Raw genomic sequence first — 25,850 nt, 5'->3', positions numbered from 1 at the left:
GTACGCAGAGATTCAAAATCTCCATTATCCTCTCGTCACTTTGGTCACAGGCAGCTGTGCCATCGAGCGTGTCACATAGCGCTCAGATATCAGTGGGCCGCACACAATCCACATGTGTCCACTGTCCACAAGTGTGTGCAGAAATTCTAAAACTCCCCTGTCCTATAGACACCTTGTACCTTGTTTTACATTACTATATAGTTTGTTGGATTTTGTCTACATTTCTACCAAAAATGAGGAAGGCTGGTGGAAGAGGCCGTGGAATTGGGCGGGGGTTGGCAGCTGGTAATGATGGTGTTGGTGGTGGATCTGATGGTAGTGGCAAGAGCAAAATAGGACCAAATGCAGGAGGTGCTGACCCTGCGTCATCGTCTGTCTACATAAGGCCTCGAACGCTTAGTTTTCTAGGAGTTGGCAAACCGCTTTTAAAGGCAGAGCATCAGGAAAAAGTTTTGTCTTACATTGCTGACTCAGCCTCCAGCTCTATCGCCTCCTCTTCTTCAGTTGTAAAAAGTAAAAGCACTGAGTCGTCATTGGAGGCTCATGTTCATCATGAACCACACCTTTCCTTGTGTCCTTCACCCCAACCAAGATTGAAGGATGACGCAGGCCATACTACTGATTACTCCATGGAGCTGTTTTCACATACCATGCCTGGATTATCAAGTCAAATGGTGAATTACCCAGGCCAAGATGAATCTGACATGGAGTGCACTGATGCACAGCCGCTGATGGATGATTCTGCTGGTACATTCACTCAGAGCACTACATTGTCCTCGCAGTGTACAGAGCCAGATTTTGACCCTGATGAGACTCAGGTGCCCTTTCCCGCACACTATACCACCATACACGGTGACACAGAGAAAGGTGCACATGACATAGAAGAGGAGGTGATGGATGACCCAGTTGTTGACCCAGATTGGCATCCATTGGGGGAAGAGGGTGCTGCTTCCAATAGCTCAGATGAGGAGCATCCACAGCAGACATCGACATCGCAACAGCTGTTATCTGGCAGGCCCGGAGCACTCCAAAGACAGGTTCCAAACATCAAAAGAGTTGCTGGACAGCTTGTCCAGAGGGTCAAAAGATCACAGCGTGCTAGGCCGCAAAATGTCTGCCAAAGTAGGAAGAGTGCAGTGTGGCAGTTTTTTGAACAAAATCCTCATGATCAGGCCAAGGTTATCTGTAAGAAGTGCGCAAAGACCTTTAGCCAAGGGAAAAATCTGAAAAATTTGAATACCAGTTGCATGCTTAGACATTTAACCAGCATGCACTTGCAAGCGTGGACACAACACCAAACCTCAAGTGCCACATGTGCAACTGATCACAACGAAGGTAGTCAGCAACGCTACATTGTTTCCCCCACTGTAAGCACACCGGTTAGCACAGCAGCAAATGTTGAGGTGTCGTTGCAAGGCCACAGCAGTCAGGGAATCCCACTGTTATATCAACGAAAGACTGATTCTAGGCCATCAGAAAGAACACCAACTCCATCACCATCATCAACCCTCTCTCAGTCCGCCCTGTCCACCGCTACTTCCACCATATGCAGCTCTCAAGTCCAGCTCACCCTCCCAGACACTATGAGTAGGTCAAGAAAGTACTCAGTCTCTCATCCGCGTACACTGGGTTTGAACGCCCACATTGCCAAACTTATCTCGTTTGAGATGATGCCCTTTCGGTTGGTGGAAAGCACAGCTTTCCACGAACTCATGGCCTATGCAGTACCATGCTATGACCTACTCAGTCGCCACTTCTCTCGCAAAGCCATCCCAGCCCTCCACCATCATGTGAAAGACCGCATTGTCCATGCACTCAAGCAGTCAGTGAGCGGAAAGGTGCACCTCACAACTGATGCATGGTCCAGTCGGCATGGCCAGGGCCGTTACGTGTCCATCACTGCGCACTGGGTTAATGTGGTGGATGCAGGGTCCACAGGGGACAGCGGTGGTGGGACAGTGCTGCCTAGCCCACGGTCTAGGAAACAGTTGGCTGTAGGCGTTCGACCCTCCTCCTCCTCCAGAAGCGACAGCTCGTCCACAGAGCGCAGTCGTACGAGCACTCCATCTGCAGCTGCCACTGTTGCACACGATGTGTCCCCCTATCGAGCAGCTAGTGGAAAGCGTCAGCAGGCTGTGTTGCAGATGATGTGTTTGGGCGACAGACACACCGCCGAGGTGCTGGCCGAGTACTTGAAGCGACAAACTGAGTCATGGCTGGGTAGTGTACATCTTGAGGCAGGCAAGGTAGTTAGTGATAACGGCCGTAATTTTGTGGCAGCCATAGCCCTTTCAAAACTCAGCCACATACCTTGCTTGGCTCACACCTTGAACCTGGTGGTGCAGTGCTTCCTCAAAAATTATCTGGAGTTAACAGCCCTGCTCCAGAAGGTGCGAAGACTGTGCGCGCACATCCGCCGGTCGCCTGTACACTCCGTTCGTATGCAGAAGCTGCAGCGATTGCTCCACCTTCCCAACCACCGCCTCATTATCGACATTGCAACAAGGTGGAACTCCACCCTGCACGTGGTGGAGCGGCTGTGCGAGCAGAGGCAGGCCATAATGCATTTGTGGGAGGATACACGGCCAGGCACTTTGAGAGCAGACATGGAGTTAACAGGCGTGCAGTGGTCGAAGCTGGAAGACCTTTGTAAAGTCCTTCAGTGTTTTGAGGAATGCACACGGCTGGTAAGCGCAGACGACGCCATCCTAAGCATGAGCATCCCACTTATGCGTCTGCTCATGCAAACTTTGACGCACCTTAAGGAGCAGGCGTCTGCAGCCAATGTTGATGAGGAGGAAGAGGAGGAGGGAATCCTTGATGACATTCAGCCATTGTCTGCTCAGGGACCTCTCCTGGACGAGGTGGAGGAAGAAGAGGAGGAGGAGGAGGAGGATGATGGGGATGATTACTTAGGGGAGGAGGATGCATCTCGTGGGGCAAGTGAAAATGTTGGCGTGGCAAGGTCTGGTACAGGGTTTGTGCGTGACTGGAGGGATGTGGATTTGCCAGAAAGTGCTCCTCCACCCAGCACTCGCAGTGCATCATTGACACCGGGAACATTGGCCCACATGTCAGATTATGCCTTGCGGATCCTAAAAAGGGACCCCCGCATTGCCAAAATGATGAACGATGAGGACTACTGGTTGGCCAGCATCCTGGATCCACGCTATAAAGGCAAATTACAAAACATCATGCCACAGGAGAACCTTGACCTAATATTGGCTAATAAACAAGCAACTCTGGTAAATCGGTTGCTTGAGGCATTCCCAGCACACAGCAGCGGTGATGGTTCTCACACGAGCCGTACGGGCCGGGGGCAGCTTGGCAGAGGTGTTCGTGGTGCACACAGCAGAAGTGGCGTTGGAGACAGGGGTTTCATGACAATGTTGTGGACTGATTTTTCAAATACCGCTCACACAACTGGTAATACTGCATCGATGGAAAGTGACAGGAGACAGCAGTTGTCAACTATGGTTACAAACTACTTTTCCTCCCATATCGATGTTCTCCCACACAGGTCATTCCCCTTTGACTATTGGGCCGCTAAACTGGACACCTGGCCTGAATTGGCCCAATATGCCTTACAGGAGCTCGCTTGCCCAGCTGCAAGTGTGCTATCGGAAAGAGTCTTCAGTGCAGCTGGATCAATCCTGACAGAAAAAAGGACCCGTCTGTCAACCCAAAATGTGGATGATCTAACCTTCATTAAAATGAACCACGCATGGGTTTCCAAGGATTTTGTCCCACCTTCCCCTGATGACACACAGGGTGACAGAAAAATGGCTTGCTTTGGTCCACCTCTTCCTGGTACTTCACCTATTTCGCCTTTTGCATCAGTTGAATGTCCAACATCAACATATGCCACTTTCTAAAACTCCCTAACTGTGCTGCCTCCCCCTCCCATGGCCGGGGTCACCACCTAGCGCACGACACCGTGCGAGTGCCGTTGCCCTGGACAGGTGGGTAGGCCGACTCTTGGGCGCGGGCACTGGCACAGGGTCCCTAATAGTGCAATCAAGTGTCTCTGACGGTGGTGGTGCACACCCGCCGTCAGACACACCGCTGTACTATGAGGGGCCCAGTGCCAGTACCGACGCCCACGAGTGGGCCCCCCTTGCTTGGCCAGGGCCCCAGCATTTGCAATCTTTACCTCTCCCTGCTCCTCCGCTGTGTAATCTGGGCCGTCAAATCCATACTGTGCCTGACACCGTCTGAGCCTGCCTCCTGATGTATAGACATATATTTTGAATGTGTACGCTATCCATACATGTTATCCGGGGATACGTTACCCCTTCTAAACTTTGTGCAATGACGTGCAATCCATACTGGGCCTAACACCGTCTGAGCCTGCCTCATGCTGTATAGACATATATTTTGAATGTGTACGCTATCCATACATGTTATCCGGGGATACGGTACCCCTTCTAACCTTTGTGCAATGACGTGCAATCCATACTGGGCCTAACACCGTCTGAGCCTGCCTCATGCTGTATAGACATATATTTTGAATGTGTACGCTATCCATACATGTTATCCAGGGATACGGTACCCTTTCTAACCTTTGTGCAATGACGTGCAATCCATACTGGGCCTAACACCGTCTGAGCCTGCCTCATGCTGTATAGACATATATTTTGAATGTGTACGCTATCCATACATGTTATCCAGGGATACGGTACCCTTTCTAACCTTTGTGCAATGACGTGCAATCCATACTGGGCCTAACACCGTCTGAGCCTGCCTCATGCTGTATAGACATATATTTTGAATGTGTACGCTATCCATACATGTTATCCGGGGATACGGTACCCCTTCTAACCTTTGTGCAATGACGTGCAATCCATACTGGGCCTAACACCGTCTGAGCCTGCCTCATGCTGTATAGACATATATTTTGAATGTGTACGCTATCCATACATGTTATCCGGGGATACGGTACCCCTTCTAACCTTTGTGCAATGACGTGCAATCCATACTGGGCCTAACACCGTCTGAGCCTGCCTCATGCTGTATAGACATATATTTTGAATGTGTACGCTATCCATACATGTTATCCAGGGATACTGTACCCTTTCTAACCTTTGTGCAATGACGTGCAATCCATACTGGGCCTAACACCGTCTGAGCCTGCCTCATGCTGTATAGACATATATTTTGAATGTGTACGCTATCCATACATGTTATCCGGGGATACGGTACCCTTTCTAACCTTTGTGCAATGACGTGCAATCCATACTGGGCCTAACACCGTCTGAGCCTGCCTCATGCTGTATAGACATACAGTGGGGAAAAAAAGTATTTAGTCAGTCAGCAATAGTGCAAGTTCCACCACTTAAAAAGATGAGAGGCGTCTGTAATTTACATCATAGGTAGACCTCAACTATGGGAGACAAACTTAGAAAAAAAAATCCAGAAAATCACATTGTCTGTTTTTTTTTCATTTTATTTGCATATTATGGTGGAAAATAAGTATTTGGTCAGAAACAAGCAATCAAGATTTCTGGCTCTCACAGACCTGTAACTTCTTCTTTAAGAGTCTCCTCTTTCCTCCACTCATTACCTGTAGTAATGGCACCTGTTTAAACTTATCAGTATAAAAAGACACCTGTGCACACCCTCAAACAGTCTGACTCCAAACTCCACTATGGTGAAGACCAAAGAGCTGTCAAAGGACACCAGAAACAAAATTGTAGCCCTGCACCAGGCTGGGAAGACTGAATCTGCAATAGCCAACCAGCTTGGAGTGAAGAAATCAACTGTGGGAGCAATGATTAGAAAATGGAAGACATACAAGACCACTGATAATGGTGCTCCACGCAAAATCCCACCCCGTGGGGTCAGAATGATAACAAGAACGGTGAGCAAAAATCCCAGAACCACGCGGGGGGACCTAGTGAATGAACTGCAGAGAGCTGGGACCAATGTAACAAGGCCTACCATAAGTAACACACTACGCCACCATGGACTCAGATCCTGCAGTGCCAGACGTGTCCCACTGCTTAAGCCTGTACATGTCCGGGCCCGTCTGAAGTTTGCTAGAGAGCATTTGGATGATCCAGAGGAGTTTTGGGAGAATGTCCTATGGTCTGATGAAACCAAACTGGAACTGTTTGGTAGAAACACAACTTGTCGTGTTTGGAGGAAAAAGAATACTGAGTTGCATCCATCAAACACCATACCTACTGTAAAGCATGGTGGTGGAAACATCATGCTTTGGGGCTGTTTCTCTGCGAAGGGGCCAGGACGACTGATCCGGGTACATGAAAGAATGAATGGGGCCATGTATCGTGAGATTTTGAGTGCAAACCTCCTTCCATCAGCAAGGGCATTGAAGATGAAACGTGGCTGGGTCTTTCAACATGACAATGATCCAAAGCACACCGCCAGGGCAACGAAGGAGTGGCTTCGTAAGAAGCATTTCAAGGTCCTGGAGTGGCCTAGCCAGTCTCCAGATCTCAACCCTATAGAAAACCTTTGGAGGGAGTTGAAAGTCCGTGTTGCTAAGCGAAAAGCCAAAAACATCACTGCTCTAGAGGAGATCTGCATGGAGGAATGGGCCAACATACCAACAACAGTGTGTGGCAACCTTGTGAAGACTTACAGAAAACGTTTGACCTCTGTCATTGCCAACAAAGGATATATCACAAAGTACTGAGATGAAATTTTGTTTCTGACCAAATACTTATTTTCCACCATAATATGCAAATAAAATGAAAAAAAAAACAGACAATGTGATTTTCTGGATTTTTTTTTCTCAGTTTGTCTCCCATAGTTGAGGTCTACCTATGATGTAAATTACAGACGCCTCTCATCTTTTTAAGTGGTGGAACTTGCACTATTGCTGACTGACTAAATACTTTTTTTCCCCACTGTATATTTTGAATGTGTACGCTATCCATACATGTTATCCGGGGATACGGTACCCCTTCTAACCTTTGTGCAATGACGTGCAATCCATACTGGGCCTAACACCGTCTGAGCCTGCCTCATGCTGTATAGACATATACACTCACTGGCCACTTTATTAGGTACACCTGTCCAACTGTGTGTTAAGACTTAATTTCTAATCAGCCAATCACATGGCGGCAACTCAGTGCATTTAGGCATGTAGACATGGTCAAGACAATCTCCTGCAGTTCAAACCGAGCATCAGTATGGGGAAGAAAGGTGATTTGAGTGCCTTTGAACGTGGCATGATTGTTGGTGCCAGAAGGGCTGGTCTGAGAATTTCAGAAACTGCTGATCTACTGGGATTTTCACGCACAACCATCTCTAGGGTTTACAGAGAATGGTCCGAAAAAGAAAAAAAATCCAGTGAGCGGCAGTTCTGTGGCCGGAAATGCCATGTTGATGCCAGAGGTCAGAGGAGAATGGGCAGACTGGTTCGAGCTGATAGAAAGGCAACAGTGACTCAAATTGCCACCCGTTACAACCAAGGTAGGCAGAAGAGCATCTCTGAACGCACAGTGCGTCGAACTTTGAGGCAGATGGGCTACAGCAGCAGAAGACCACACTGGGTACCACTCCTCTCAGCTAAGAACAGGAAACTGAGGCTACAATTTGCACAAGCTCATCGAAATTGGACAGTAGAAGATTGGAAAAACGTTGCCTGGTCTGATGAGTCTCGATTTCTGCTGCGACATTCGGATGGTAGGGTCAGAATTTGGCGTAAACAACATGAAAGCATGGATCCATCCTGCCTTGTATCAACGGTTCAGGCTGGTGGTGGTGGTGTCATGGTGTGGGGAATTTTTTCTGGGCACTCTTTGGGCCCCTTGGTACCAATTGAGCATCGTTGCAACGCCACAGCCTACCTGAGTATTGTTGCTGACCATGTCCATCCCTTTATGACCACAATGTACCCAACATCTGATGGCTACTTTCAGCAGGATAATGCGCCATGTCATAAAGCTCGAATCATCTCAGATTGGTTTCTTGAACATGACAATGAGTTTACTGTACTCAAATGGCCTCCTCAGTCACCAGATCTCAATCCAATAGAGCATCTTTGGGATGTGGTGGAACGGGAGATTCGCATCAGGGATGTGCAGCCGACAAATCTGCGCCAACTGTGTGATGCCATCATGTCAATATGGTCCAAAATCTCTGAGGAATGCTTCCAGCACCTTGTTGAATCTCTGCCACGAAGAATTGAGGCAGTTCTGAAGGCAAAAGGGGGTCCAACCCCTTACTAGCATGGTGTACCTAATAAAGTGGCCAGTGAGTGTATTTTGAATGTGTACGCTATCCATACATGTTATCCGGGGATACGGTACCCCTTCTAACCTTTGTGCAATGACGTGCAATCCATACTGGGCCTAACACCGTCTGAGCCTGCCTCATGCTGTATAGACATATATTTTGAATGTGTACGCTATCCATACATGTTATCCGGGGATACGGTACCCCTTCTAACCTTTGTGCAATGACGTGCAATCCATACTGGGCCTAACACCGTCTGAGCCTGCCTCATGCTGTATAGACATATATTTTGAATGTGTACGCTATCCATACATGTTATCCGGGGATACGGTACCCTTTCTAACCTTTGTGCAATGACGTGCAATCCATACTGGGCCTAACACCGTCTGAGCCTGCCTCATGCTGTATAGACATATATTTTGAATGTGTACGCTATCCATACATTTTATCCGGGGATACGGTACCCCTTCTAACCTTTGTGCAATGACGTGCAATCCATACTGGGCCTAACACCGTCTGAGCCTGCCTCATGCTGTATAGACATATATTTTGAATGTGTACGCTATCCATACATGTTATCCGGGGATACGGTACCCCTTCTAACCTTTGTGCAATGACGTGCAATCCATACTGGGCCTAACACCGTCTGAGCCTGCCTCATGCTGTATAGACATATATTTTGAATGTGTACGCTATCCATACATGTTATCCGGGGATACGGTACCCCTTCTAACCTTTGTGCAATGACGTGCAATCCATACTGGGCCTAACACCGTCTGAGCCTGCCTCATGCTGTATAGACACATATTTTGAATGTGTACGCTATCCATACATGTTATCCGGGGATACGGTACCCTTTCTAACCTTTGTGCAATGACGTGCAATCCATACTGGGCCTAACACCGTCTGAGCCTGCCTCATGCTGTATAGACATATATTTTCAATGTGTACGCTATCCATACATGTTATCCGGGGATACGGTACCCCTTCTAACCTTTGTGCAATGACGTGCAATCCATACTGGGCCTAACACCGTCTGAGCCTGCCTCATGCTGTATAAACATATATTTTGAATGTGTACGCTATCCATACATGTTATCCGGGGATACGGTACCCCTTCTAACCTTTGTGCAATGACGTGCAATCCATACTGGGCCTAACACCGTCTGAGCCTGCCTCATGCTGTATAGACATATATTTTGAATGTGTACGCTATCCATACATGTTATCCGTGGATACGGTACCCCTTCTAACCTTTGTGCAATGACGTGCAATCCATACTGGGCCTAACACCGTCTGAGCCTGCCTCATGCTGTATAGACATATATTTTGAATGTGTACGCTATCCATACATGTTATCCGGGGATACGGTACCCCTTCTAACCTTTGTGCAATGACGTGCAATCCATACTGGGCCTAACACCGTCTGAGCCTGCCTCATGCTGTATAGACATATATTTTGAATGTGTACGCTATCCATACATGTTATCCGGGGATACGGTACCCCTTCTAACCTTTGTGCAATGACGTGCAATCCATACTGGGCCTAACACCGTCTGAGCCTGCCTCATGCTGTATAGACATATATTTTGAATGTGTACGCTATCCATACATGTTATCCGGGGATACGGTACCCTTTCTAACCTTTGTGCAATGACGTGCAATCCATACTGGGCCTAACACCGTCTGAGCCTGCCTCATGCTGTATAGACATATATTTTGAATGTGTACGCTATCCATACATGTTATCCGGGGATACGGTACCCCTTCTAACCTTTGTGCAATGACGTGCAATCCATACTGGGCCTAACACCGTCTGAGCCTGCCTCATGCTGTATAGACATATATTTTGAATGTGTACGCTATCCATACATGTTATCCGGGGATACGGTACCCTTTCTAACCTTTGTGCAATGACGTGCAATCCATACTGGGCCTAACACCGTCTGAGCCTGCCTCATGCTGTATAGACATATATTTTGAATGTGTACGCTATCCATACATGTTATCCGGGGATACGGTACCCCTTCTAACCTTTGTGCAATGACGTGCAATCCATACTGGGCCTAACACCGTCTGAGCCTGCATCATGCTGTATAGACATATATTTTGAATGTGTACGCTATCCATACATGTTATCCGGGGATACGGTACCCCTTCTAACCTTTGTGCAATGACGTGCAATCCATACTGGGCCTAACACCGTCTGAGCCTGCATCATGCTGTATAGACATATATTTTGAATGTGTACGCTATCCATACATGTTATCCGGGGATACGGTACCCCTTCTAACCTTTGTGCAATGACGTGCAATCCATACTGGGCCTAACACCGTCTGAGCCTGCCTCATGCTGTATAGACATATGTTTTGAATGTGTACGCTATCCATACATGTTATCCGGGGATACGGTACCCCTTCTAACCTTTGTGCAATGACTTGCAATCCATACTGGGCCTAACACCGTCTGAGCCTGCCTCATGCTGTATAGACATATATTTTGAATGTGTACGCTATCCATACATGTTATCCAGGGATACGGTACCCTTTCTAACCTTTGTGCAATGACGTGCAATCCATACTGGGCCTAACACCGTCTGAGCCTGCCTCATGCTGTATAGACATATATTTTGAATGTGTACGCTATCCATACATGTTATCCGGGGATACGGTACCCTTTCTAACCTTTGTGCAATGACGTGCAATCCATACTGGGCCTAACACCGTCTGAGCCTGCCTCATGCTGTATAGACATATATTTTGAATGTGTACGCTATCCATACATGTTATCCGGGGATACGGTACCCCTTCTAACCTTTGTGCAATGACGTGCAATCCATACTGGGCCTAACACCGTCTGAGCCTGCCTCATGCTGTATAGACATATATTTTGAATGTGTACGCTATCCATACATGTTATCCGGGGATACGGTACCCCTTCTAACCTTTGTGCAATGACGTGCAATCCATACTGGGCCTAACACCGTCTGAGCCTGCCTCATGCTGTATAGACATATATTTTGAATGTGTACGCTATCCATACATGTTATCCAGGGATACGGTACCCTTTCTTATCTTTGTGCAATCACGTGCAATCCGTACTGGGCGTGAGAACGGCTGGCGAGCTGTTAAGCAAGCTGCAGCACCTGTCCAGACAAGTACAGGGATTCCCTAGCGAGGAGACTTATTTGATTGTTTTCTATGTTGGGACAGCAATTTTTGGGGAGCACTATACTCTGGAGAATGATAGATGGGGCCCACCATACACTGGAACATTCCAAAGGTGGACATCAGACACTGGAGCAGCATTTACAGGGCCCATTATACACTAGAGCATTAGAAATGGGGCCCATTATGTTTGGAGCATTATTTGGGCCCATAAGACAGTGGAGCTTCATCCATGGGGACCAACATATACTGTAGCATTATGTGGAGCTCATCATATACTGTTTCAAACATTATATGGGACCAATGATTTTGTATGGAGAAATAGATGGGCCTCGTCATGAGATGTAAAAAGTGAGGTATTTTTCATTGTACTATACCGCTATTTCTCTGCCGTATCGGAGCATGATGAGTTGTGGTATGTGTTAAAGGGGCGCTCTTTCGCCCAGGGCACATGAAAACCTGCAGCCAGCCCTCCCCCCCCCCCCCCCCCACAAATTTAGCCAAATAACCCCCATTTTTCAGTGCGTAACTTGTATTATGAAGTTAATTAAGGTTGACAAGCTTAAGTAAGAAGAATTGATGCTTTTGGCATTCAAATGGGCACTGTAGGTGTGTTTCCTGTCCTCCTCTCACTGCCGACTTTTATTCCCCATTGACTTACATTGGGTTTCGTGTTTCGGGACGACCCCCGACTTTTCCCTATAATCGGACGATCTTGCTTGACCCGACTTTTGGAAAAGTCGGGTTTCACGAAACGAAACGCTACCCTAAAAAAGCAAAAGTCGCTCAACTCTAGCAGACAGTATCAGAGTCAAAATCCAAGGCTAAGGTCAGAGTTAGCAATAGCAAATAGCACACTAGCACACTGGGGAAACCAAGACTATATCTGGCGGCCTGCAAGACAGGCCCCAAGGTATTTGAAGGATCAGGCTATCCCTCACAGTCTGATTGCCTCATCTGGGCCGCCCCCAGAACCAGGCCAGGTGGTGATGCACCAACCCCTTCATGACTAACAGAGTAGCTGAGCCTGCGCCCACCAGATGCCTGCGCAGGAGCCCCTTCTCTGTCACCACCACCCACGGGCGAACCACGGTACCTCCTAGTGGTCGAGACCGGAACAGCAGTCCTCGAGTCTGACGGTGACGTGACAGTCCGGCACCTCCCAGTGGCCGAGGCAGGAGCAGCAGTCCTTGTGTCTGACGGCGACGTGACAGTAATCTTTTTGTTTTGTTTTTCCTATCATGCATAATAAACCCACTGGTGTTTTCAAGTGCATGTGCTCCTGAGTCTACCTGAAGTCTTCTACCGTGCGTGGCAAATAATGGCTAACAAAATCTCATAAGGCTGGGTTCACATTTCGTTAGGGGCAATGCGCTGACGGGATCCGTTACATAGCTGCACTAATGCTATGTAACGGATGCGTTAACGCACCCATTGCCCACAATAACAGTAGCGCATCCTAACGCATGCCAAAATCGGCATGCGTTAACGATGATGCGTTACTTCGTGACGCACCCTCGAACGCGGTCTGCAGCGTTTGGCGGTGCGTCTGGTCTAGCGCACAGCGAGCAGATGCGTTTGCTGTGCATAGACCTGTATGAGCTAGCGCATGGGAACGAACTGCTACCATGTGTTAGCGCTAGGGCACAAAAGATTTCAAAATTGACATCAGCGTTAGTGCATCCGTTTAACGGATCCGTTAAACGGGTGCCCCTAACGCAATGTGAACCTAGCCTAACATGTATGTAAAAAGAGGGCAGCTGATGTAAATTTCCAATGGGAACTACATTAGTCTGTAAATGGTATAACAGTCCTGCTCACAGGGTTGATAAATAGTAATGAGCGAATGTGCTCGGATTAGGAGTTATCCGAGAACGCTCGTGTGCTAATAGAGTATTTTCGGCATGCTCGAATACTATGTTCGAGTCACTGCGACTTTTCGACAACTGCAAACAAGGTATCCCTCTATGTGCTGTGGCTGTCGACCAGCCATAAGAAATGCAACCGCAGGGAATCGAACATAATATTCGAGGACACCAAAGATAATGCACCACTCGCCGTGGCTGCATGTCTTGTGGCTATTCGACAGCCACAACACCTGCATGGAATGCCTAACAAACAAGCTATCCCCGTATCTGTTGCGATTGTCGAACAGCCGATAACCATACAGCGACTCGAAGATAGTATTCGACTACGTCGAAGATACTCTATTAGCACACGAGCGTGCTCAGCCATCCCTATTAATAAGCAGAATTGTTCATGCTTACAACAGCGTGCATTTCTGTTCCCCGAGCGTTCATGACTGAGAGGGCCGAGTCCCACAATTTGGCCTCACCGGTGATCCCGTAATCTGACACTGAGTCAGAACACACGGCTGCAACCACCATATGACCTCGTCTGGTGTCGGTACTTGAGCATTAGCGACTTGGTGTACTTCGTATAACTATTTTATGTTTGGAGATCGAGGTTTCCGGAAAGATTTTCCTTCGGCTATTCCACTTCTCATAAAACTATCTCATATAGATTTAGCCATGACCTCCCCAACCTTTCTTCCACTAGTATATCATCTCACAGTACACCTGAAGGTATCTCTGACCACTCAGCTATAATACATACTATTAGGCTATGTTCACACATGGCGTTTTGGCTGCGCTTTTTTTTTCTGCAGCAAACTTGCAAACTCTTAAAGAAGCTGCAGGATAAAAAAGTAGTTTTCTTGTGCAGTTTTGTCACGCTACATTTGTCTCTTGTGCATGCTGATAAAGTTTAGTGACACAAAAAATCTACAACGTAAGGTTTTGGCACACACAAAAAAAACAGCAAAACCTGACAACTGTGTTTTGGCAGCATATTTTCACCATCCGTTACTTTCAATGGGTGAAAGACGCAAAAAAAACAAAACAAGCAAAGCACAAAATACTAAGGACAAAAAAAACAAGCTCTGTGAATGAGATTTCTGAAATCTGAGACTTTGCTGGTACTGTAAAACGCAGCTGGAAATTTGCATAAAAAAACGCCACGTGTGGGCCCAGGGTGAAAGCTAAGGATATTACACCCTGCTTGGCTGCTGCCACCTTTAGTGGTAGAAACATTTTATTCTATTCATTTGGATTTTTGGGCCTTAAATTCAAATTCTGCAGATCCTCTAGGAAATTGAGATGCCTATAAAGCAACTAGAGTTGAGCGAAACAGGTCGGTCAGATTCAATAGTCGCCGACTTTCGCCAAAGTCTGGTTTCGCCGAGCAAAACCCGACCATAGCGTGAGTTCGGCCATGCGGTCGTCGTATAAAAATACACATTTGGTATCGCTGCATTTACTGATCTTAAAAGTCTGATCTTAAGCAAGGTAAGATGGTGGATCCAGCTAACTACCGTCCAGTAAGGCCTGTTTCACACATCCGTTTGGCACTATCACTCAAAATCCGCTGTTTTGCAAAAAAAAAAAAAAAAACAGATCCGCCATTTTTCTTGACGGATCCGTTTTTTTCCCCATTAGCTTGCATTACCGGCGGATTTTGACTGACTCTCGTCCGTTGCATCCGTATGTCGACGGATCCGCCAAAATTTTGGCGTCCGCTGACATCGACATCACCAGACGGACAATACAACGTTTTTTTTGCGGCCGGATCCGCATTTTCGCCTTTTGCTACATATTTAACCCTGAATCCAATCTGGCTGCTGGAGAAAATCTCTCTCTCTCTCTGCCTTTTTGGCGGCTGCCAATGGACACGGAAAACAGAAGTGTGAAACAGGCCTAAGTCTGACATCAGTAGTGTACAGTTTTTGAGGGCATTATAAGAGGTGACCTGCAGAAATACAGTATGTTGTAGATAATAATATAATACACTGCTCAAAAAAATAAATGGAACACTTAAACAACAGAATATAACTCCAAGTAAATCAAAGTTCTGAGAAATCAAACTGTCCACTTAGGAAGCAACACTGATTGACAATCAATTTCACATGCTGTTGTGCAAATGGAATAGACAACAGATGGAAATTATTGGTAATCATCAAGACACCCTCAATAAAGGAATGGTTCTGCAGGTGAGGACCACAGACCACATCCCAGTACCAATGCTTTCTGGCTGATGTTTTGGTCACTTTTGAATGTTTGTTATGCTTTCACACTCGTGGTAGCATGACACAGACTCTACAACCCACACAAGTGGCTCAGGTAGTGCAGCTCATCCAGGATGGCACATCAATGCGAGCTGTGCCAAGAAGGTTTGCTGTGTTTGTCAGCGTAGTGTCCAGAGGCTGGAGGCGCTACCAGGAGACAGGCCAATACACCAGGAGACGTGGAGGGGGCCGTAGGAGGGCAACAACCCAGCAGCAAGACCGTTTAAGTGTTCCTTTTATTGTTTTTGAGTAGTGTATACGACAACCAGCATGGATTCATGAAGAATAGGTTGTGTCTAACCAACATGCTGGGTTTCTATGAGGAGGTAAGTGTAAATCTGGATGAAGGTACTGCGGCTAATGTGATTTATCTGGACTTTGCAAAGGCATTTGCTACTATACCACATAACAGCCTTATACTGAAGGTACAGAAGCAAGGACTGGGGGAAAATATATACAGATGGGTAAGGAATTGGCTAAATGACAGGAAACAAAGAGTTTTAATAAATGGTACATTCTCTACATGGGATATAGTCAGCAGTGGGGAACCATAAGGATCTCTGTTAGGACCGATTCTTTTTTAACCTCTTTAGTAATGACCTTGTTGACATACACCTAATGCTAATCACAACTAACAAATATCCTTAGGCAAATAAACCCTAACTAAAGACCATAAAATATAATAATGATACTACTAAAGGAATATGAACTTAAATTCCCGCATGAGTAAGTATCAGGCACACGTATATACTATCTATTAAGTTATCACTAGCGCTTCCATAAAAAATTCCTTTATTTTGTCACGATAAAAACATGATCAGCTTCTTAGCGTTTCGATCGCTGCTGCGGTCTTTATCAAAGCTCAAAGGAATTTTTTATGGAAGAGCTGGAACAATTGGTCTTCAAATTTCACATGAATGCGTCTCATCAGGACGGAGTTCCGTGTACTTTCTGAAGATCGGTGAGCTGCCTCTTTTTTTTCTTTATACTAAAGTTATCACTCAGATCAGTGTCACTTGAAGCATTCCTCCTTTTGCGATTTGAGGATAGTCTTGATGCGGCTGCAACCTATACTATCCTATCATTGAGTATCCACTAATTAACTGACTAAAGCTATTAAAATATAGTCTTAAATAGTAATGAGCGAGCATACTTGTTGCTCGGGTTTTCCCGAGCATGCTCAGGTGTCCTCCGAGTATTTTGGTGTACTCGGAGATTTAGTTTTTGTCGACGCAGCTGCTTGATTTGCGGATGCTAGACAGCCTGAATACATGTGGGGATTGCCTGTTTGTTAAAGAATTCCCACATATGTTTAGGCTGTCTAGCAGCCGCAAGTCATGCAGCTGCGTCGACAAAAACTAGATCTCCGAGCACGCCAAAATACTCGGAGAACACCTGAGCATGTTCGGGGAAAACCCGAGAAATGAGTATACTTGCTCATCACTAGCCTTAAACCTGCCCAACATGTATCACTTGTTAGTCTACTTTCACACTAGCGTTTTTTTTGCGCTGCGCCTCATGCTCATTCCAAACGCATACAAAAACCGCATTAAGCGTTTTGTATGCATTTGCTGTATTTTTGCGCATGCGATTTAACCAGTTTGTTGCCATGTTAACTCTAAAAACGCATGCAATTTTAAACGCATGCGTGCGCATGTCCTAGCGCACGCGTGCGATCCCATAGACTGTAATGTTGTTTTTTTGCGCATTCCGTGCGCTAACGTGCACATGCGTTTTTTGGCAGCAGTTGGGCGCAAAGAAAAATGCAACATGCTTGGTCTGTCGCGCCTGGGCGCACACCTGGAAAAAACGCACATGAACGTGTACCAGCGCTATGCCATGTGTCCGCCATGTTAAAGATAGGGGAGCAATTCCTCATGCGCACAATAGCGCACGAGGCGCAGCACAAAAAACGCTAGTGTGAAACCAGCCTTAGACTGGCGTCATCAGGGGATTGAGGCTATAATGAGCCGACACATGGCCTTTCAGATCTGTTAAAGGTTTGGGTCTGTTGTCATTAAAGGTCAACAAATAGGGTCACTCCATAGTTAAGGCCAATAGTGGAGTGATCTTATTTGTTGACCTATTTGAACTCCTTTCTTTAACTAGCCAAAAATGGGAATAGAAACTGGAGTTAAAAGAATTATTCTTTCTAAAATGATATGGCGATGAAGTTTACAAATTAATCACTGTTATTTATTTCTATATTAGATTATTTCCAATTTAAGTTCTCTATATTGGTATTGACAAGACATAGGAATTTTCTGTGTGAGCTCTTGATTTATTAAGTACTCCACAGTATTGCTTTTTCCTTTCATATTTTGTAATTGCCTATTTTACATTGTATTCTGTATGTTGTTACATTGGCTCATCTTTTTTGCATATAGGTTCCAACATTATCAGACATTAATAATCTATAATTTTCCTGACAAGGATGGATGGGGAAAGGGACAAGATGGCGGAGAGGATATTGCACCTCACCCTAGAGATCCTCTTCCGGATTACTGGAGAGGTGAGAGATTCTGATGACGTCACATTACATCATTCTTATCTATGGGAATAACAGATGGACAGAACTGGAGAGGTGAGGACTCTGGAAATGTCTGTAGTGAGATTTATTATTGTGTCTCTCCATAACCAGGATTACACAGTAGTGAAGAAGACCTCTAGTGAGCGCTGTCAGGACCCTGTGTATGAGGGATGGGGAAGACCCCTGAGCTCAATCACAGGGCCTCCACCTCACATCCTGACACATGAGGACATCAATGACCAGAAGATCCTAGAACTCGCCTACAAGATGATTGAGCTGCTGACTGGAGAGGTGACACTGCTGGGAATGCTGGGACATTATACAGTAACGCTATGAAGGGATCGGGGGGATGACGGTATCATTGTATGTGTCAGGTTCCTATAAGGTGTCAGGATGTCACTGTCTATTTCTCCATGGAGGAGTGGGAGTATTTAGAAGGACACAAAGATCAGTACAAGGATGTCATGATGGAGATTCCCCAGCCCCTCACATCACCAGGTAATAGACAGGACTAAATACACATGGCCTATAATTATCTGTATGTAAAGAATGAATTCAGTCCCTGTATGTGTTTCCTCCAGTTGTATCCAGTAAGAGGACAACACCAGAGAGATGTCCCCGTCCTCTTCTCCCACAGGACTGTAAAGAAGAAGAACCCGATGTTCCTCAGGATGATCAGGTAGATGAGAGAAGGTGTCATGAGATCTCCCCTATGATGTGTAGACGGCTGTGAAGGTCTTGTGCTCAGTCTTGTTTTATCCACCAGTATTATATGTTTTATACTTGTGTAATGAGAACGGTGGAGATGGCAGGATTAGAGCTGATCATAGATGTGACTTCTCCATCTGTCTGTGACTTTTATAATATTTGTTTCAGGGTGAAGATCTGACCCATATTGATACTACAGAGACATGTGTGAGGGGTGATGACGAGCAGTGTAGCGAGATTACTACAGATAACTGCACAGGTGAGTAGTAACCACTAAATGCAGAGAAGTCACAGATTCTTCTCATGAGAATATACACAGTATATACTGTATCTGCCACTTTTGAACTAGTTCTTAGCTAATAATTGACCACTAGTTAACTGGTATCAAGAAATTGGTCGCAGAGCTTAATTAAGGTGATTATAATAAATAGGGCTGTGGAGTCAGTGTTCATTTCGATGGAGTCGGTATAAAATGGACCAACTCTGACAATATATAATAAATTGGGTACAGTAGTAGAATGCAGGATGTGCTGTAATTTTTTTCACAAGAATTTGGGAAAATTATGAAATGTCCTATAAATGTTTGTTCTGTTCTTGATCTAAGGATCTACTGATTCTGCAGCCCTGATAATAACAATAATGAACCCAATGGTTCAGCCATTATAGGTTCGAGTCAATTACCATTAAATAGTTAAAATCTCATAATCATATCCATCCAGGCTTAGGCTAGGTTCACATCGTTAGTGTCATCCGTTTAACGTATCCGTTAAATGGATGCGCTACCGTCTTTATTTTTTTGACTAATTGTGCTAACGCATGGTAGCATTGCGTTAGCAATAGAGGTCTATGCACAGCGAACGCATCCATTTGCTGTGCGTTAGACTTAACGCACCCGAAAACGTGGTAGACCGCGCTGGAAGGTACGTTACAAAGTTACGGACCATTGCTAACGCATGCTGATTTCGACATGCGTTAGGATGCGTTACCATAATAGAGGCCAATGGGTGCATTAAGGGATCCGTTACATTGCGTTAGTGCCGCATTGGCACCTAACGCAATGTGAACCTACCCTTAAAGGTGGCTGATGCATCTCTAAAAAAGCTCACTACCAAAGAATAAGACAATTACTTGGGCAAGAGACTGGAGGCTTTCAGCTCTTTCGCTTGAAGAGGAAAATTCTTACCGACTATAGGGGTTATCATACCCTGTCTCCCACTTCACCCATCTCGGACACCAGAGGAAGCTGACTCTAAGGCCTTTCAAATCTTCCCTGTAAGTTCTTGTCATGTGACTCATAACCCTTCATCATAACTCAGAAAAGGCAATAATTTAAAATCTAGCAGGAATAATTTTAACACCTTCCTGACATGCACCATACATGGTACGTATAATTAATAGCAGTGCAGAGAATTAGGTCATTCGTTCTGTGAAGAAACAGAAGGGCAGCAAATGTACCTGCTGGTTTTAGCCCTTGCTCAATGAGTAAAATGGGCCGTTCCAGACATTGTACTGAAGGAGAAAGAACTCTACTCAAGAAGTTACCTGGAATGATGAAAACCTATAAAGGAATGTAGAAAATAATTTGGCTGCTCTGCTAAAAACATTTCCAATGCTTTAAAATGGCAAACAAAGCCTGAAACGTGGCTGCATAGATCATAGAATAACAAAAATGGCAAAGAAGCATCCAATGATCAGCTCCAGGGAGATCAAATAAGATCTTCCGTTACCTATGAGTCCTGCAACCATCAGAAGATGCTTATGTGAAGCCATTGCTGAAAAAAAGATGCATAGAAAAGGTTACGGTTTGCCAAAGAACATAATCGACTTTCCTAAAGAGAAGTGGCCAACATTCTATGGAAAGATGAGAGCAAGATTGTTCCTACTGGGTAAAAAGGCCACAGCCCTCACTGAATGTAGGTTATAAAAGGAAGAAAACACTTAACAGACTTGTGCTTTTTCTTGTTTCTACTCCTAGCCGTGTTTACACTATCTAGGTACCTAGGGCAGAAACAAAATGAGCATATACCCTGCTATAAGTAATAGTGTTTTTGATTTTAAAAAAAAAAAGTGTAAAAGCCACCCTACCAGCACCAAGGTGTACCCAAATTCGGGATGGTCCTAACCTCTAGTATTAAAACCTTACCATGTATCGTAGTAACTTCAGTGTGAATAAGGGCTGAGCAGGACCTGTAACAATAATGCTGGTCCCCCTGCATGGTCCCTCTTTCTCCTCCATGCTGGGACGCTGACATACCACCCCGGCCGCGTGGTGACTTCCCCCGTTTTCTGTGCATGTGACACAGGTTTGTACCAATGGCTGGGGCGGCATTTACTATAAAAGGCATCCACCTTAGTAGGGAGGTGACTGAGCAACCTGTGTAGTTTCCCTAGAACTCTTGTGTGTGTGCAGCTGTATGTTGCCAGGTCTCCTGTCCTCATCCATTGTAGTTGGTTCGTTATCCTGATTCTGTTCCTGTATATATATAGTGTGTATATATATAGTGTGAAGCCGCACTTGTCTGAATATGTTCCGAATCCAGTCTATGTCAGCGTACCTGCCTCTTTGGGATCAGCAGCTGCAGTACCAAGGACTGCCTAGGAGTGGTACCTGGCGGCTACCTCCAGCACAAACCCGACTCCACCATCAGGAGCTCCAGTGAAAACCAGGTAGCCGGTTAGCTACGCCCCTCCTAGGCAAACCTGGCCCTGTGACACAGTGGGTCCACGAACCTTTATAATTCTCCGGTGAGTATTTAACTAGAAAAGACTGATTTATATTACAATTTGGCCATCTATCAATAATATGCCCATAGAGTGGGCTGCACTTTCTTAGTATAATAATGAGCTCAAAGTTTTCTCCAAAAAGGGGGAACAACACAATTGAAGTGACTACACCATAGATTTAAAACATACTGTATGTTTATTTGATAATAAATTAAAAAAAAATTAAAATTTCAGGAAAAAGGGGTACTGGAATGTAGAGGCTTAACTAAAGTCCTTAAATATATAGCAGCACGTGTACAGTTAGAATATATTAATAAGATTGAAGCACTTGAACCATATAAAGTGCAAATTATCTAAATGGGTATAAAAAATTACAGAATACACAAGTATAAATATGTATTATTATTATCAAAATTAAATAAATTGGTATATATAAAGGTAATTTTAAAATACCTATTCAAAGAATCTTTCTAAATATCAAACATGCAATTGCTTCCTCTCTGAAGAGGCAATTTGCATATTTCCCAAAGGAGCATTGCGGTTTTAAGTCTCATCTCGGCATGCTAAGCATGTCAATCTCCGTAAGGAGAAACAATACTTCTTGGATATTGGTCAGACGCCTCTCACACAGCCAAACCAGATCTCACACTTTGCACTGACGAGGGGCAGTACCCCGAAACAGTGTCTGCAAATTGAGATTCTGGTTTGGGTTTTTATCCTAAGTCATGTGACAAGGCTCGTTAAAGGGTCGACATTGACTGTTAGGATTGCTACTTCCAATAGGTGGCACTAGAGTTTTAGTCCTCTTCCTCTCTGAAGAGAAAATTTGCATATTTCCATAGGAGCATTGCGGCTTTTAGTCTCCTCATCTTAGCATGTCAATCTCCGCAAGGAGAAACAATACTTGTTGGATATTGCTTTAAATGAACACAACATGGTACTATTAACTTATGCTTTACAAATACCTGTGCAAAACATTCACAAACAATGACATCACCTACCGATGAAAAAAGGAGATATAATGCTAAGACTAACTTGCGATACCTCATTGTTGCTGCTGTATACAAAAAGGTGCTGTGGGACTTAAGCCCCGATGCGCGCGTTTTGCCCTTTGTTTTCGTCCTGAAATTTTAATGTTTTTTTATTTATCAAATAAACATATGTTTTAAATCTATGGTATAGTCTCTTCAATTGTGTTGTTCCCCAATGTTTGGGAGCAAACTTTGTGTTCATTAGAAAAGCTTGATGACAGGTTCACCGAAACATGAATCTATGAAGATGTTCATTAGAAAAGCATGATGACAGGTTCACTGAAACATGAATCTATGAAGATGTTGGCTCTTGTAAAAAAAAATAAAAATAAAAAAAGCCTGCTAGTAGCGTGAGGCCTAGTATCATCTTCTGGTGCTTGTTTTGAGGTCTACTGTTGGATTATGATTTGCTTTGCATAACTGTCTTTGTTAAAAAAGTAAATTTCTTCTTAATTCCTTGTATTTTGTTTGGCTATTTTTAAATATAATTATTCAAAAATAATAGCATTTGATTTTATTCTTGGCAGATGACGGTGCTCTGAGCTCAGAGGGACATTGGATATCTTTAGATTGTAAAGCAGATCATCTTAATATCACACAAGATGCATATGAAGAGCATGTCATAATTCCAAATATAGCCCTTCACAGCAACAATTTATCATCAGATCATTTTGAACAGGTCCTATCTTGTGATTCATCACTCAATTTTCAGAAAAATAAAGGACACAGAAAAGGTGGCAAAGAGAAGAAGCCATTTTCATGTTCAGAATGTGGAAAATGTTTTGCCGTGCAATCAAAACTTCTAAAACATAAGAGAAGTCACACAGGGGAGAAGCCATTTGCTTGTGAAGAATGTGGGAAGTGTTTTACAGAGAGATCGATTCTATTGAGACATCAGACAATTCACACAGGGGAGAAGCCGTTTTCATGTCCAGAATGTGGAAAATGTTTCAACCAGAAATCGTGTCTCGTTACACATCAGAGAATTCACACGGGAACAAAGCCATTTGCATGCTCAGAATGTGGGAAAAGCTATGCTGCCAAGTCAAATCTTGCCAAACATCAATGGGTCCACGCAGGGCTGAAGCCGTTTTCGTGTTCAGAATGTGGGAAACTTTTTATCTATAAAGCATCTCTTGTTACACACTTACGTATTCACACCGGGGTGAAGCCATTCTCATGTTCCGAATGTGGAAAACGATTTATCCAGAATTCGGCTCTCGTCAGACATCAAAAAATTCACACAGAGCAAAAGGTATTTTCATGCCCGGAATGCGAGAAATGTTTTACCAAGAAGTCAAGTCTTCATAACCATCAAAAAATTCATACAGAGCAGAAGCCACTTTAATACACGTCAGGCGGAGAGAGTGTTTACCGTAAGATAAAGATAATACCGGTAAATACAAAATGTGACTTTCACTAGGTTATTCCACTTATTGAAGAGAAGATGTATTGAAAACCTATATCTTGCTTGGAAAAGACGTAATTAATTGCTTCACTAAACCAAAAAAAACTAGTTAAAATGAAAAGTTTTCAGTTACGTACAATGCGTTTTTCACCTCACTGTGGAGGAATTTCGGAACTTTTTCTTTGCAGAATTCTTTGAATTTAAGTTCTTTAATTAGGCTTTCGAGCTTGAGACCCCTCTTTAAATTCTTGTCACAGCATCTCAAAGAGATTCAAGTTAGGACTAAAGCCCCCGTCACACACAGCGATCTCGCTAGCAAGATCGCTGCTGAGTCACAAGTTTTGTGACGCAACAGCGAGATCGCTGTGTGTGACACTTATCAGCGACCAGCCCCCCTGCCGGGTACCGCTGATCGTGCTGGAATGGTCAGGACATTTTTTTGATCTTTGGTCTCCCGCTGGCCAGCACACATCACTGCGTGTGGCAGGCGGGAGACCAGCGATCAGCGAGCTGGAGCCTGGTAACCAAGGTAAACATCGGGTTTCTAAGCGCCGCGTGGCGCTTAGAAACCTGATGTGTACGTTAGAAACCAGCGCGCTGGTGCAGGGAGCTGGTAACCAAGGTAAACATCGGGTTTCTAAGCGCCGCGTGGCGCTTAGAAACCTGATGTGTACGTTAGAAACCAGCGCGCTGGTGCAGGGAGCTGGTAACCAAGGTAAACATTGGGTTTCTAAGCGCTTAGAAACCTGATGTTTACCTTGGTTACCAGCTCCCTGCACCAGCGCGCTGGTTTCTAACATACACAGCGGGTAACTAAGCGACGTGCGTCGCTTGTTACCCGCGTGTTGCTGGTGCTGATCGCTGGTGAAGCTGCCTGTTTGGCAGCTCACCAGCGATCATGTAGCGACACACCAGCGATTCTGACAAGGTCTTATCGTTGTCGCGATAACTGGCGTGTCACTATGTGTGACGGGGCCCTAAGACTCAGCCCAATGAACACCTTGAAGGGGTGGTCTGATACCTATAATGCCCTCTATAAATGTCTAAAATTCCCCACCGTTCTCCCTATACAGCTATTCCCGATGTATGCTTTTTTTTCTTTACTTCCTGTAACATGTCGCTTGATGGGCGTCTCAAGCAGAATATTACAGGAGGATGGTCCTGCAATCATTTCTCTGCAGCTTCTACCACAATCTTTCTCCCTGAAACAGGACATCATCAGGTGGAGTGACGCTGTGGTCACGTACCACAGCTTTCTCATTGCCATCTTGTTTAAAGAAGGTGATCAAAAAGTGCTTACAGCTTCCGTGGTCATTGTCGAGCTTCATTCGTGCCTACCACCTTTAATGGCCTCCACCACAGTCCCTGTAACTATCACCAAGGTTCTCGTCTCTTTCCCTGAAATGAGACTTTATTAGAGGGCGGTGATAGGAGGGTGAGCACCATCCCACAGCTTCTGTAACCGCCCTCAAACAAATAGCCATCAGGGTGCGGCACTGGTGTTACTAACTTAGAACAAGTGGCAATTACTTTGAACAAGGTAGAGCTGCTACAACTCAAAAAAAACCTCTCCAAGTAGTTTGAATGTTCTCGCGTTTGCGTGGGTTTCCTCCGGGTTTTCCACCTTCCTACCACCCTCCAAAGACATGCTGATAGATAATTTAATTTGAGTCCCAATGAGGACAGTGCTGATAATATCTGTAAAGTGTGGTGGAATATGAAGGCACTACATAATTAAGCATTATAAATAATAATCTATTAAATCCTCAAGTAAAGACAGGGGTTTGATCTGAAATGTTCAAGCGAGACAAATATGGAAAAATAGAAGAAACTACGTGAGGAGCAATTCAATACTTGTTGTTCATTAATAAAACTTTTGAAAAGTTATTTCTTATTTGGATATTTTATCTGTTTTTTTTTTTTTTCAGATATTAAAGAGGTTGTCCGCTACTTT

At 44.9% G+C, this 25,850-nt stretch overlaps 1 protein-coding gene across 3 annotated transcripts in view; it reads left to right on the top strand.

The window, feature by feature from the left end:
* Nucleotides 1-25,850, top strand: part of LOC141055780 (uncharacterized) — a 79,860-nt gene that overhangs the window by 5,257 nt on the left and 48,753 nt on the right. For all 3 annotated transcript variants that reach the window (XM_073552484.1, XM_073552485.1, XM_073552483.1), the window contains exons 2-7: nt 17,883-18,007; nt 18,137-18,316; nt 18,400-18,523; nt 18,607-18,704; nt 18,902-18,992; nt 23,016-23,743. In XM_073552484.1, the coding sequence (XP_073408585.1) occupies nt 17,930-18,007; nt 18,137-18,316; nt 18,400-18,523; nt 18,607-18,704; nt 18,902-18,992; nt 23,016-23,743 (1,299 nt within the window). In that variant the 5' untranslated portion in view covers nt 17,883-17,929. The remainder of the gene's footprint in view (nt 1-17,882; nt 18,008-18,136; nt 18,317-18,399; nt 18,524-18,606; nt 18,705-18,901; nt 18,993-23,015; nt 23,744-25,850) is intronic.

Source organism: Dendrobates tinctorius, unplaced genomic scaffold, assembly GCF_039654945.1.
Source record: "Dendrobates tinctorius isolate UK_male_01 unplaced genomic scaffold, ASM3965494v1 ptg000192l, whole genome shotgun sequence".
Taxonomy (NCBI): Eukaryota; Metazoa; Chordata; class Amphibia; order Anura; family Dendrobatidae; genus Dendrobates; species Dendrobates tinctorius.
Note: the sequence above shows the minus strand (reverse complement) of the source record. Positions and strands in the feature narration are given on the sequence as shown.